Source organism: Sparus aurata, chromosome 17 (genome assembly GCF_900880675.1).
Source record: "Sparus aurata chromosome 17, fSpaAur1.1, whole genome shotgun sequence".
Lineage (NCBI taxonomy): Eukaryota > Metazoa > Chordata > Actinopteri > Spariformes > Sparidae > Sparus > Sparus aurata.
This window is the reverse complement of record NC_044203.1, coordinates 4,439,378-4,451,578: the sequence shown is the minus strand read 5'-3', so window position 1 is coordinate 4,451,578 and position 12,201 is coordinate 4,439,378. Positions and strand designations below refer to the sequence as shown.

General features: G+C 41.1%; 1 protein-coding gene and 1 long non-coding RNA gene across 6 annotated transcripts in view; one reads left to right on the top strand and one right to left on the bottom strand.

Moving 5' to 3' along the window:
- Positions 1–7,141, top strand: part of LOC115567484 (uncharacterized) — a 19,588-nt gene extending 12,447 nt beyond the window's left edge. Inside the window, exons 2-3 of the long non-coding RNA XR_003981200.1 lie at positions 1–2,371; positions 6,872–7,141. The exon at positions 1–2,371 is cut by the window's left edge and continues 1,012 nt beyond it. This is a non-coding gene — a long non-coding RNA (uncharacterized LOC115567484). The remainder of the gene's footprint in view (positions 2,372–6,871) is intronic.
- tcaim (T cell activation inhibitor, mitochondrial) overlaps positions 1–12,201 on the bottom strand; it is a 31,437-nt gene that overhangs the window by 2,565 nt on the left and 16,671 nt on the right. For all 5 annotated transcript variants that reach the window (XM_030394088.1, XM_030394091.1, XM_030394093.1 and 2 more), the window contains one exon: positions 620–717. In XM_030394088.1, coding sequence (XP_030249948.1) covers positions 620–717 — 98 coding nt within the window. The remainder of the gene's footprint in view (positions 1–619; positions 718–12,201) is intronic.

Genomic DNA, 12,201 nt, shown 5'->3' with positions numbered 1-12,201 from the left:
TTTGCATTAAAGTTCTAGCTTGGAAGTTCTTATCCAGTATTATTTTTAAAAGTGTTGCTGCAAAGGAAGTACAGAAGACGAAGCATATCAACATCTCAGTGCTGCATTTATTTATACCATATAAATTCATACTTATAATCAGCATAAAATACAAATCAAATAAACGATAATACTGTTTATTGTGATGTTTGGGCAGGATAATATTGAGAAAAATGCCCACTTTATATCAGTATCGCTTAAATTATACCACAGCATCTGATACAGTAGGTGGCACCATGCTCCTCGAAATCTGGTTATTTTGTCAATTAACACAGAGTGCAGCAGCCTGTTGTCAAACGTTGTCTGGTAGTGAACGCAGAGAGGCAAATAATTTATGACTCTGAAAATACGTCATTATAAAGACTTTGTGATGTTCATCTTTTTACGACCTTTTCTGAGCCCAGTTGGCAGCCAAATAATGACATTTTAAATGTACTTCTATAGTCTTAACGATAACTCAAATCTTAACATCTCGAGTCAGCATTCATCCATTAACACAAACATCCATACACTGGTGGCAGGGGCTGGGGATTGAACCCCATTGGTGAACTAGCTCTCCCACCTGAGCCACAGACTTTACCTTGCAGGTGGATCAGGGCCTCGGGGTTCTGCTGAGACAGTCGACTCAGACTCTGAAGCTGACAGCACCTGTGGGCCACTCCCCAGCTTCGCTGCCACCTGCACCATACAACTGATGTCAGCACCATAAGAACAAATAGACAGCGTCTTACTAGCTCATGCATAGGCTTGAATTAAAACACAACAGTCCCAGGCCCCAGAAGAAAGATTCAGAATTAGTCCGGCAGATTAGTGAGATAATCGTTCTTTCGATCCTTTTTCCCAAAAGCCTGTTAGCCATGCAAAAAATCCAATATGGCCACCGATTTCCAATATGGCCGCCATTGAAAGCCATTAGAATTGGTATTTGACCTGGATTGAGATTGGATAATCACATTTTGATGATCTTGATATTTAAAAATACAGGTGAAAGGATCTTAGCTTTTCAACTCTTCGATAAAAAGTCAAAAAATGTGTTAAATTGTGAAAATAGACGGCAATGAATGTCAAAAATAACGCCTTTTTAAAATTATTTTTTTACTAATTTTCATTAGTTTAGTTAATTGTTTGGTTTTTTTACTGTTTTTGGTATTTTTTTGTTTGTTTGTTTTGTTACATTTGATACATTTTATATCAACAGAATATTTAAAATGAATGGGAAATGATCACTGGTTTGAACTGAACTATACCAGGGCACACCTTCCAGGTTAAGTAAGTGCATGTTTTTCTTCATTTTGTTTTCTTTTTTTTTGTATAGATTTTTTTATTTTAATAGAACAGTGAGGTTTGACAGAAGGACAGCTTTGGTGATAATTTGCACTGTTCCTTCTCAGTGTTTCCTCAATGCCCCCTCCATCATTCAACCGGGACATGTCTAACCTGACTGGCAACTGGTTGATTGCTTGAAAGAGTGGTATGTTTGTGGCAATCATTGGAATAACCATTGCTCTCAGGACTACATGGATAATGAGTTGGAGGAGATTTCAACTCTTCCTTTAAATCTGTGTGACAAAGACAACACTTTCTCCAGTCAGTTTGAGATGCAAAACTCAGTGGATTAGAAGCAGCCATTATGTGTAATAGTTGAGGCAGAGGGGCTATCCTTTTACCACCTAACCATACAAAATACAAAAGACACAACTAGGTTCAAACATCAAAGTGCCCTACATCTAGCCCGATCATTCATCTAGTGCGATCTGTACACCATCCAGGTAATTAAAGCCCCATTACCCTTGGCTCAGCTTTCCTGCGCTGGCACATCCTGTCAATTCAGGTGAGGCTAACTTTATTACAACTAACTAACCTACTAGTTGGTATATATAAAGAGCTAATTAGATAGCATTTGGGACACTAAGCTATACTTGGTATAACTACAGTTAGTAGACTAAAACTACCGAAAGTACTCTAATTAGCTGACACTGAACCTCATGCTGAGTCTCACAGCAATGATACCACCAGTGTGCCCTGGTTGTGGTTAGACATCACGGCATCGGCACAATAAACTTAATCGGCAGTGACACTGGCCATTTCTGATTTTTTGTTTGAGGTGTATTGTGGTTGCTCTGCCCTGAATATGTTTAATATGTTTAAAAGACACTCAAAACGACTTTGAAATGTTAATTTACTGTTTTCTATCGTCATATGTATTTGCGGCGCTTTTATTTTGAAAATCCCCCGTCAACCGGAAGTAAAAACGTAAACAAGAGGAAAAAACGTGCGTGTGCATCGTCTCACGGCCGCAACTATGCAGTTAATCTCTCAGAGAGCAATGATTGTAAGTGTTACACATTATTTACAGGTTTGATAAGATGTGTTAATAGCTTTTAAAAGGTATTTTGTGTATAAAGTAACAGTATAATGTCCTGGCTTGTGTGACAGCAGTGTGTATACTTACCTGCTAATTTGCCTTGTTTTCTAGCCTGCTGTGCTAATACCTGTTGAGTTAATATCAAGCAGCTGATACTTTGATACTGATGTTTACGCGGCTGTTTCTTAAGACATTTTTTTGTATCTTTCTTTTCTAGTTTTACACTAAATTCAATGCAGTCAGAAATGCTGACTTATGTGTGAGAAGATATTAAAGGAGCGAGCCGCTCACTTCCTGGCTCTTGAATAAGGAGTTTGGTTGGCTGTTTATCTGTGTTCACGCAAGAGCAAAACACATAGAGAGAACAGTACAGTGGTGTTCTGGGATGCATATCAGTAGAAATAACGCCATGGATTGTAATGGAATAACTCCGCTAGCAACCATGCTAACTAATCAATTACATGCAATGTAATGGCTAGCAGCTAGCGAACTAAAATCAAATATATTACAGCCTGATCTTTGAGTTGATCAAAGCTAACAAACAGTATTTCTGGTATGTGACAAATGTATTGCACTTCCTTTTCAGCTCACTACATGGGCTGCATTATCTAGATATTCAACATTTAACCAAGTGTCCCAAATTTGACTAGTCAGAGCTATATTTTCCACTAGCGGGAGCTAGCTAGGAATAAGATGGATAAGCGCTGTCTGTATGGAGACTTATTATGATTCATGTAAACGCAGAACATATGGTCAGGTCAGTAGTTGTTCAGGTGTGTCTGAGACACTTATTTATTTATTTTTTGATCAAAGTCTTTTTATTTTCCAATTATACAAAACAATACAAAACTACATGAACAGACACAGTCTGAACAAACACATCATGAACCCTTCCCACCCCATCCCCAAAATACCAGACCAATGTTGGAATACAAATACATATAGCCAGCTATTTAACAAGAAATAAAGAAAAGTAAAGAAATGACGCATTTACAAACAAATATTCTGTCAATTCTATTAGCAATTTCACAGGGTCACATATTTGATGTATATAGTTAGATTAGTTATTCTGTAAAGTTGGCAGCAGCCACACTTTCAACGAAGGATATAAATGGTTGCCAGGTAGAATAAAATTTCCCAACAGATCCTCGAATGGTATACCTGATTTTTTCCAGATGGATATGACACATGACCTCTCTAATCCAATGTCCATATGCTGGAGGTTGAGAATCTTTCCATTTAGAAAGAAAAAGCCTTCTGGCCAGCAGAGAACAAAATGCAATCATGTTTATATTGCACTTACTGAGAGAGACATCCACTGGGGCCACCCCAAATAGTGAAATTAAAGGGGATGGGTGTACAGTTTTCCCACATATTTTAGAGAAGGCCTCAAAAATAGATCGCCAAAATCTATACAGCTTTGGGCATGTCCAAAACATATGCAACAGTGTTTAAGTGACTTTTACTTGTGTAAAAAGACTTGTTTACATCGGTCACAAGTTGGATCCAAATCTGGTTTGAACTTAGATAATCTCTCCATGGACCAGTGAAGACGATGAACAATTTTGAAGTGTACCACACCATGTCTTAAGCATACAGAGGAGGAGTAAATCCTCTGAAATGGGTTCCTCTAAGTCTGTTTCCCATTTACGTTTAAGAGCCTCCAGATTGGTCATTTGATGTGAATTAAGCAATGTATAAATACTACTGATAATTTGTTTGGTGATTGTAAAGCATTTAAATAAAAATTGCGTCAAGAAGTGACATGGGAGGACATAAGGGAAAACTGTCTGAGTTAGATCTAACAAAACAAATTTTTGCGATAACTGTTCGAAGGAGGCAAACTTATTTTCTATGTAGAGGTCGTATAGCAACTTTATTCCAATTTGTGGCCATGAATCAAAGGCATCAACAATTACTGATGGAATAAACATGTGGTTTTTCGTCACTGGAGCAGCAAGCGACAGCCCAGTAATGTTGAGAGATCGTCTAAACTGGTTCCAGATCTTCAATGTATGGATAACAATTGGGTTGGATGTAAAGTTAGAAATGGGCTTTTCGAAAGGTAGTTTAGAGCACAGCAAAGCTGCAGGCGAGGTGTGTTCAATTGAGGCCTTCTCTAATACCAACCAGCTAAGGCAATCAGTATCACTCCTCATCCAATACATCAGCGTTCTAATATTAGCAGCCCAGTAGTAATACCTGAAATTTGGGAGTGACATGCCTCCCACTGTACGGGGCAGCTGTAAAATGTTTTTAACCTATCCTTGGTTGCTTCTTATTCCATATGAAGGCTGATATCTGACTGTCCAAATTGAAGAAAAAAGATTTTGTTAAAAAAATGGGAAGACTTTGAAATAGATAAAGAAATTTGGGGAGCACACTCATTTTGATTGAATTTATCCTTCCCCCTAGCGAAAGAGGTAGGGCATCCCAGCGATCTAAATCTTGTTTGAGACTTGATAACAGAGGTTGATAATTAGCCTTGTAGAGATCTTTGTCAATACGTGTCACCCATATACCTAAGTATCTAGATTTTTTAGGGCTAATTTTAAAAGGAGTTGGCCCAATATCTGTCCCATCAGCAGAAGTGATAGGCATCAGCTCACTTTTCTGGAGGTTGACTTTGTAGCCAGATATACTTCCAAATTTCACAAGTAAGATCAGTAATTCTGGAATACTTGAGAGAGAATCCGAGATAAACAACAACATGTCATCCGCATATAGTGATACTTTATGCTCCGAGCCTGCCCGCTGAATCCCCTTGATCGTGGAGCTCTGTCTTAAAGCTATCGCAAGTGGTTCGATTGCAATTGCGAATAGGAGTGGAGAAAGAGGGCACTCCTGTCTTGTACCTCGTTGCAACTTAAAATATTTGGATATATTATTATTAGTGCATACTGCAGCCATTGGAAGGGTATGTATAATTTTGATCCAAGAGATGAATTTAGGCCCAAATTTAAATGCTTCCAGGATCCTGAAGAGGTATTTCCATTCCACACGGTCAAACGCTTTCTCAGCGTCAAGTGAAAGTATCAACTCGTTGTTACCATGGTAAGATGGAGATGGGCCATACATTATATTAAATACGCACCTCATATTAAAGAAGGAATAATGGTCCTTTATAAAGCCCGTCTGATCAGGGGAAATAATGGTCGGAACCACCTTCTCAAGGCGGCGAGCTAATATTTTTGCAAGGATTTTTGCATCTGTGTTCAGGAGGGACACAGGGCGATATGAGCTGCAATTAAGAGGGTTTTTATCCTTTTTAAGCAGTAACGAAATATCTGCTTTATGCATAGAAGGAGGTAAAGATCTTGAGAGGAGGGATTCATCAAACACTGATAGTAATAAAGGGGAGAGCTGATTCTCAAATTTTTGGAAAAATTCTGTTGGAAAGCCATCTGGCCCTGGGGATTTGCCACTTTGCATGTCTCCGATTGCTGAGATTACCTCCATGACTGAAAGATCCCTCTCCAATTCAGTAACTAACTCAGAATTTATAGATGGTATTTTCAGGGCCTTAAAGAAATCCTCAACTTCGGATGGATCCGTGGTTAAGTCAGAGGTGTACAGTAACTGATAGAACTTACTAAAACAGGAATTGATTTCTTATTTATCAGTACATTTTATACCCTGCTCATCATATATTGCTGGGATTGTTTGTTTAGCAGATTTTTGGCGTAGCTCAAGTGCAAGCACCCGCCCAGCCCTCTCCCCATGCTCATAGTGGCCGTGTCTCGCTTTGGAAATTAAATATTCAGCCTGTCGAGTAGACAGATTATCAAACTCTGTTTGTAATGTGATACGGCTTTTAATTAAATCTGCTGAAGGGGAATGGCTGTATAGACTGTCCAATTCTAGGATTTCGTTTGTTAACTGTTTAAGGCGTTCACCGTTTGTCTTTTTTTTCTTCGCACAATATGAAATAATTTGACCCCGTAACTATGCCTTTAATGACTCCCAGATAGTGGGATAGTAATGTAAAATTCTCTTGTCGAGAAAGAAACAATCAATGCGCGAATATGTTTTTAGGACTGGGGAGAAGAAAGAATAGGCCCTTGAAGTGGGATTGCGAAACCGCCACACATCAGCTACTCCACAAGTCTCAAGAAATAGATTGATAGATTGAGCGGACTTGGTCAGGAGTGTTCTTCCAGGAGTGCTCCGATCAAGAGATGAGAGTACACAATTTATATCTCCTCCAATTATAAGATTATGCGTTGACATGTTTGGAAGCAGAGAAAAGAAATGATTAAAAAACATAGGATTGTCCCAATTTGGTGCATAAATACAGGCAAGTATGACTGGGAGTGTGTATAGTTCCCCAACCACAAAAACATATCGCCCAGTTGAGTCAGCCTGAACATTGCCCTTGCTCTCTGAAGTCGCCAATGTGCGTGCCTTGCGTCTGGAAGAGCTGATGGGCACCAGTGACAAATCATTCCCTCTCCACATGATGTACAGGATTGCAACGCTCCTGACTCCTAAAATGCGACTGCTAAGGATGCTGCCCCCAGATGCGAGAGAAGACGTGGTAAAAGGTATGTGGCCTATACAGACATAAACAGAAAACACACAGTGCAATTACAATTTAGAATAAGTGAAATGCAGTCAAAAAATACAGACAGAGATAAAAGACAATAAATAAAAATCATAGGTGCTATATAGCTAAATGAATAACAGCATGAGCCATTTTATAAATACATATTTATTGATATATAAATCAAATCTTATCCAAAGGCGCAAAGGAAATTATCCAGAAGATGCAGTTTGACCTGGTCCCGGACACAGCAGAGGATGAGCCACCAGCCAAAAAGCAAAGCACACTCACAGACCGATTCGCAGACTGGCAAGATGATGCGCCCTGCGCTTCAGCGCCAAAGCCGGTTGATGATGAAATGACTGAATATCTCAGCTCCCGGCTCTCTGTCTCTGATAACCCAGACTCAGACAATGTGCTTCAATGGTGAAAATTCAACAAAGAGCGCTTCCCAGCACTCTCAAAGCTGGCGCGTTTCATCTTCAGTATCCCCGCATCCAGTGCGCCTTCAGAGCGGGCCTTTAGTGTCTGTGGGCGCATTTTGGAAGAGAGACGCACGGGATTGGGACCGCAGTTGGTCGGCAAAATTCTCTTCCTCCACAGCAATATTAAGGCCAAGTGATTTATTTGTTAAATTAATTTGTTTCATTCATTAACTTTGTTTATTTTATGTTATTTATTAGTGTTATTTGAGATACTCACAGCCTACTCTCGTTGTTTTTTGTTAATTAGGTCATAGGCGTGATGATGTGTTATTGAGCATATGGCTGCCTACTTTTGAATGTTTGTATTCTTATTATTTTTTCAAACAGAATGCCACATCTGGCTAATAATTTTAAAACTGCTGTTTTTCATGTTGTTCATGTTGTTTTTGCAAAGCAGTATATGTGCCATGTGACGGTGCCAAGTTTTGATAAAACAAAGTGATATTTAAATGTATTGTGTACTGTTGTCTATCTGCTGATTGTGTTCTCATTATTGTTTCTTATTCAGGTCTGTCTTCGAAAAGAGACCTTAACCCCAATCACTGCGTGATTATATAAAGGTAGAAAAATAAATAAAATACAGAGGAGGAGAATAGAATATGAAACAGCCTTTATTTAATTAAAAACTAAATGAAAACAACGAAATAGGAGCGCTATTCCTGACCAGTGCGTCAAAAGACACGCAGCCCAGGGAAACAAAACAAACAACCCCATGAGTCTCTATATTAATAGCCTATAAAATGACGTGCTTTCTCCTGCGGGACAGGAGAAGACACAAAATCAATGCATCTCTATTATTGTGCGAGCATAAACTCTCAGAGTTTTGCAGGTGCGGGCGGGAGTGGACATACACATTGCGGGAGCGGGCGGGAGTTCTCCAAGTTCTCCTTTGTTTGCTAGTTTTTATTCCATAAAGTGCATGCAGCCACATTTTGAAGTTTCAATAAAATCTGATAAATTTGAGGCTGACTTCCTGCCATGGAATGAAATTATCTAGAGGTTATCCAGAGGTTGCTAAGCGCAAAGGACACCTGTGACTTGAAAGACAACACTGCCATCTAGTGGCGACTTGTGTCACTCACAGCTTGTAGGAGCCCTAATGGAATGAGATTAAAGCTAATTTGTGTTTCCAGTGGGTAGGGCTATGGATATGACAGAGTATTGATACACAGATCTATTCATGGGGACTCCCTCTCGATTCCCTCTAGATTTGGCCTAGATAGGAAATAGTATGAAGGAGTTATCAGGACTTGATGCTTCATGACGAAGGATTGTTATGGCGGGCTCCGCAACTGTCAGCAGGAATGACGTAGGATAAAGATTTCAATAACTTTTCATCTTCAAGGTCAGAGGATGCTACTGAGTGACTTTGAAGTCTGTGGTGTTACATCTGTAGGAGGAGATAATTTAAGTACGAAGATTGGCATAATTCAACATGGCGGCCAAAAGCAAAATGGCAGACTAATTATTGACGCTGAGATTTGTTCGGGGAGACAGCCTCTACAGTTACGAGCAGTTTGGTGTGGATAGGACATTGTATGTTGAAGTTATAAAGCCTCGATGCTTGACGGCGTGAGGACAAAAGGGTTTCCACCGCACCGCCAACTTAACCTTGGCGCAGCTGAATGATTTCCATAACTTTTGTTCTTCGAGGCATGAAGAAAATTACTGAGTTAATTTGAAGACTGTGGTGTTTAAGCTCTATGACAAGATAATTTTCAAAGTAGGCATATTGGCAATATTTCAAAATGGCGGCCAAAAGCAAAATGGCCGACTTATTATTGATGCTGAGTTCGTTCGGGGAGACAGCCTCTACAGTTACAAGCAGTTTCGTGTGGATAGGACATTGTATGTTGAAGTTATAAAGCCTCGATGCTTGACAGCGTGAGGAAACAATGGTTTGCACCGCCCCGCCCACTAAAGTTTGGCGAAGCTGAATGATTTCCATAACTTGTTGTTCTTCAAGACATGAAGAAAATTACTGAGTTAATGTGAAGACTGTGGTGTTTAAGCTCTAGGACAAGATAATTTTCAAAGTAGGCATGAATTTGTCAAAAATGCCGCCAAATTTCAAAATAGCTGACTTCCTGTTGGACTGAGAGTATGCATCCAAATGGGTTTTTCGTGTGTCTGGTCATGATGAATATGCGTACCAATTTTCGTCCTTCTATGTTACAAGCAGGAGGCGGGGCATCACAATAGGGGGCGCTACAGAGCCCACGCGTCACGGCCACGCCCCATGACTACACAGATTTCTTCAGGGCGACTCCCTCTGCATTCCTGAGAGATTTGGCCGAGATAAGACATTGTATGAAGAAGTTATGAGGACACAATGCTTTACGGCGAAGGATTTGAATTGACCGCTCCACTGTGGCCAGCAGGTATGACGTAGGATAAAGATTTCCATAACTTTTCATCTTCAAGGTCAGAGGATGCTACCGAGCGACTTTGAAGTTCGTGGTGTTACATCTGTAGGAGGAGATAATTTAAGTACGAAGATTGGCAATATTTCAACATGGCGGCCAAAAGCAAAATGGCAGACTAAGTATTGATGCTGAGATTTGTTCGGGGAGACAGCCTCTGCAGTTACAAGCAGTTTGGTGTGGATAGGAAATTGTATGTTGAAGTTAAAAAAGTCTCGATGCTTGACGGCGTGAGGAAAAAATGGTTTCCACCGCACCGCCCACTAAAGTTTGGCGCAGCTGAATGATTTCCATAACTTTTGTTCTTTGAGGCATGAAGAAAATTACTGAGTTAATTTGAAGACTGTGGTGTTTAAGCTCTAGGACAAGATAATTTTCAAAGTAGGCATGAATTGGACAAAAACGCCGCCACACATCTAAATGGCTGACTTCCTGTTGGACTGATACTAGTGGTCCGAATGGATTGTTTGTGCGTCTGGTCATGAGGAATCTGCGTATTGAATTTCGTTCTTCTACGCACTTGTGGGAGGCGGGGATGAACATTAGGGGGTGCTACAGAGCCCGCAGGTCACGACCACAACAAATGACAATGCAGGATCGCAATTTTCGCCAGATGTAACATATTTTCCAAATTTGGTGAGTTTTTGGGTATGTTCAGGCATCAAAAACTGCATTCAAACTTGGAGAAGAAAATTTCTGTCCTTCCAATAACAATAGGGACCTCGCAGGTCTACCTGCTCGGGCCCTATTTAAAGCTGCAAGCAGCGTTGAACGGGCCCTCGCAGTCCACACGCGTCGATGCATGCTGCCGTCGGGGCATGCTCAAGCAACTCCTTCCGCTGAGGAAGTCGTTGCTTTATAATTCGGTGGACTGCTATTGCCGGTATGAAATAATGTATGATGAAGTCAGAAAAACTGTGTGACCTGCTGCATGTTTCCCCAGACAAAGACTGAGTCGATGGTCCGCCTCTGGAGCTGGCTGAAGAGAATGTGCACACGAGGCATGATGCAATGAAATGGGTTCAGGAAGAAGCTGAACAAGCCTTCCAGCTTCTCGCACAGTGGTAGGCACAAGAGTTATGGGTTCAAAACACTGGATGATGTCACCTTTATGCTAAAACACTGTTCACTGCACAGATATACAGAAAAGTTGAATAGGGCTGAGAGTGTTTAAAAAGTTTAACATTTTCATAGCTGAACATGAAGCGGAATGTTTGAAGGAGTAGAAAAGGCAGAAAGATGAATATCTGAAAAGGCTAAAAAGCTGTGGAGTAAGAGAGATGAAAGATCTTAAAAAGGTGAAAAAAGACTGAAAAGGTGGAAAGCTTAAGGCAGAAAGAGCTTAAAATGGCTGCATCGTCTATGTAAAATGAAAGATGCGGGATCCAAATCCAGCTGAAGAGAATTCTTTCTCCAGATTTTCCAGCTGCTCCCCACTCTAAAGATGATGTCACACACTGTAGCTCACGACTACACACGTATTCTTCAGATACACACGCTGGAGAAGTAACAGAGTGTAGCAGGTAGATGGCAGCCGTTGGGTAAAATGTCCCTCGCCCATAGCCATACTTTACTTCCGGGTCTTAATTGACCAGCTGTGCATCATACATAAGCTGTGGCATGTCGATGCTCTCCCCCTCTTTTCCTCCTTGGTCCGTGACTGTGTCAGCGTGCGTCTGCGGTCCTTGTCCAGCGTGGTGCCGGCTTCTCCCCTCATCTCTGACGGTGTCGACGTGTGTGAGTCTGCGGTCCTTGTCCAGCGTGGTGCCGGCTTCTCCCCTCATCTCTGACGGTGTCGACGTGTGTGAGTCTGCGGTCCCTGTCCAGTTTGGTGCCGGCTTCTCCCCTCATCTCTGACGGTGTCGGCGTGTGTGTCTGCTGTCCTGGTCCAGCGTGGTGCCGGCTTCTCCCCTCATCTCTGACGGTGTCGGCGTGTGTGTCTGCTGTCCTGGTCCAGCGTGGTGCCGGCTTCTCCCCTCATCTCTGACGGTGTCGACGTGTGTGTCTGCGGTCCCTGTCCAGTTTGGTGCCGGCTTCTCCCCTCATCTCTGACGGTGTCGGCGTGTGTGTCTGCTGTCCGGGTCCAGCGTGGTGCCGGCTTGTATGAAAAACTTTGCGGACGCTGTGAGTAGTGTATGGGGATTGCCACTGCTGTTTTGTTTTGCTTAGGTTTTGTTGCATTTAGTTTGTTTTGTGTGACTTGGTTGTTTAGTTTCTATGTAGGTTTTTCTTATTTGTTCTTTTTTTTTGTATAAAGTTAATTCTTAATTCTTATTTCCTACCAAGGAGGAAAAGAAACTCACAGAGCTGCAATGTCTATTTGTGTTTTTATTGTATGAAGATTTA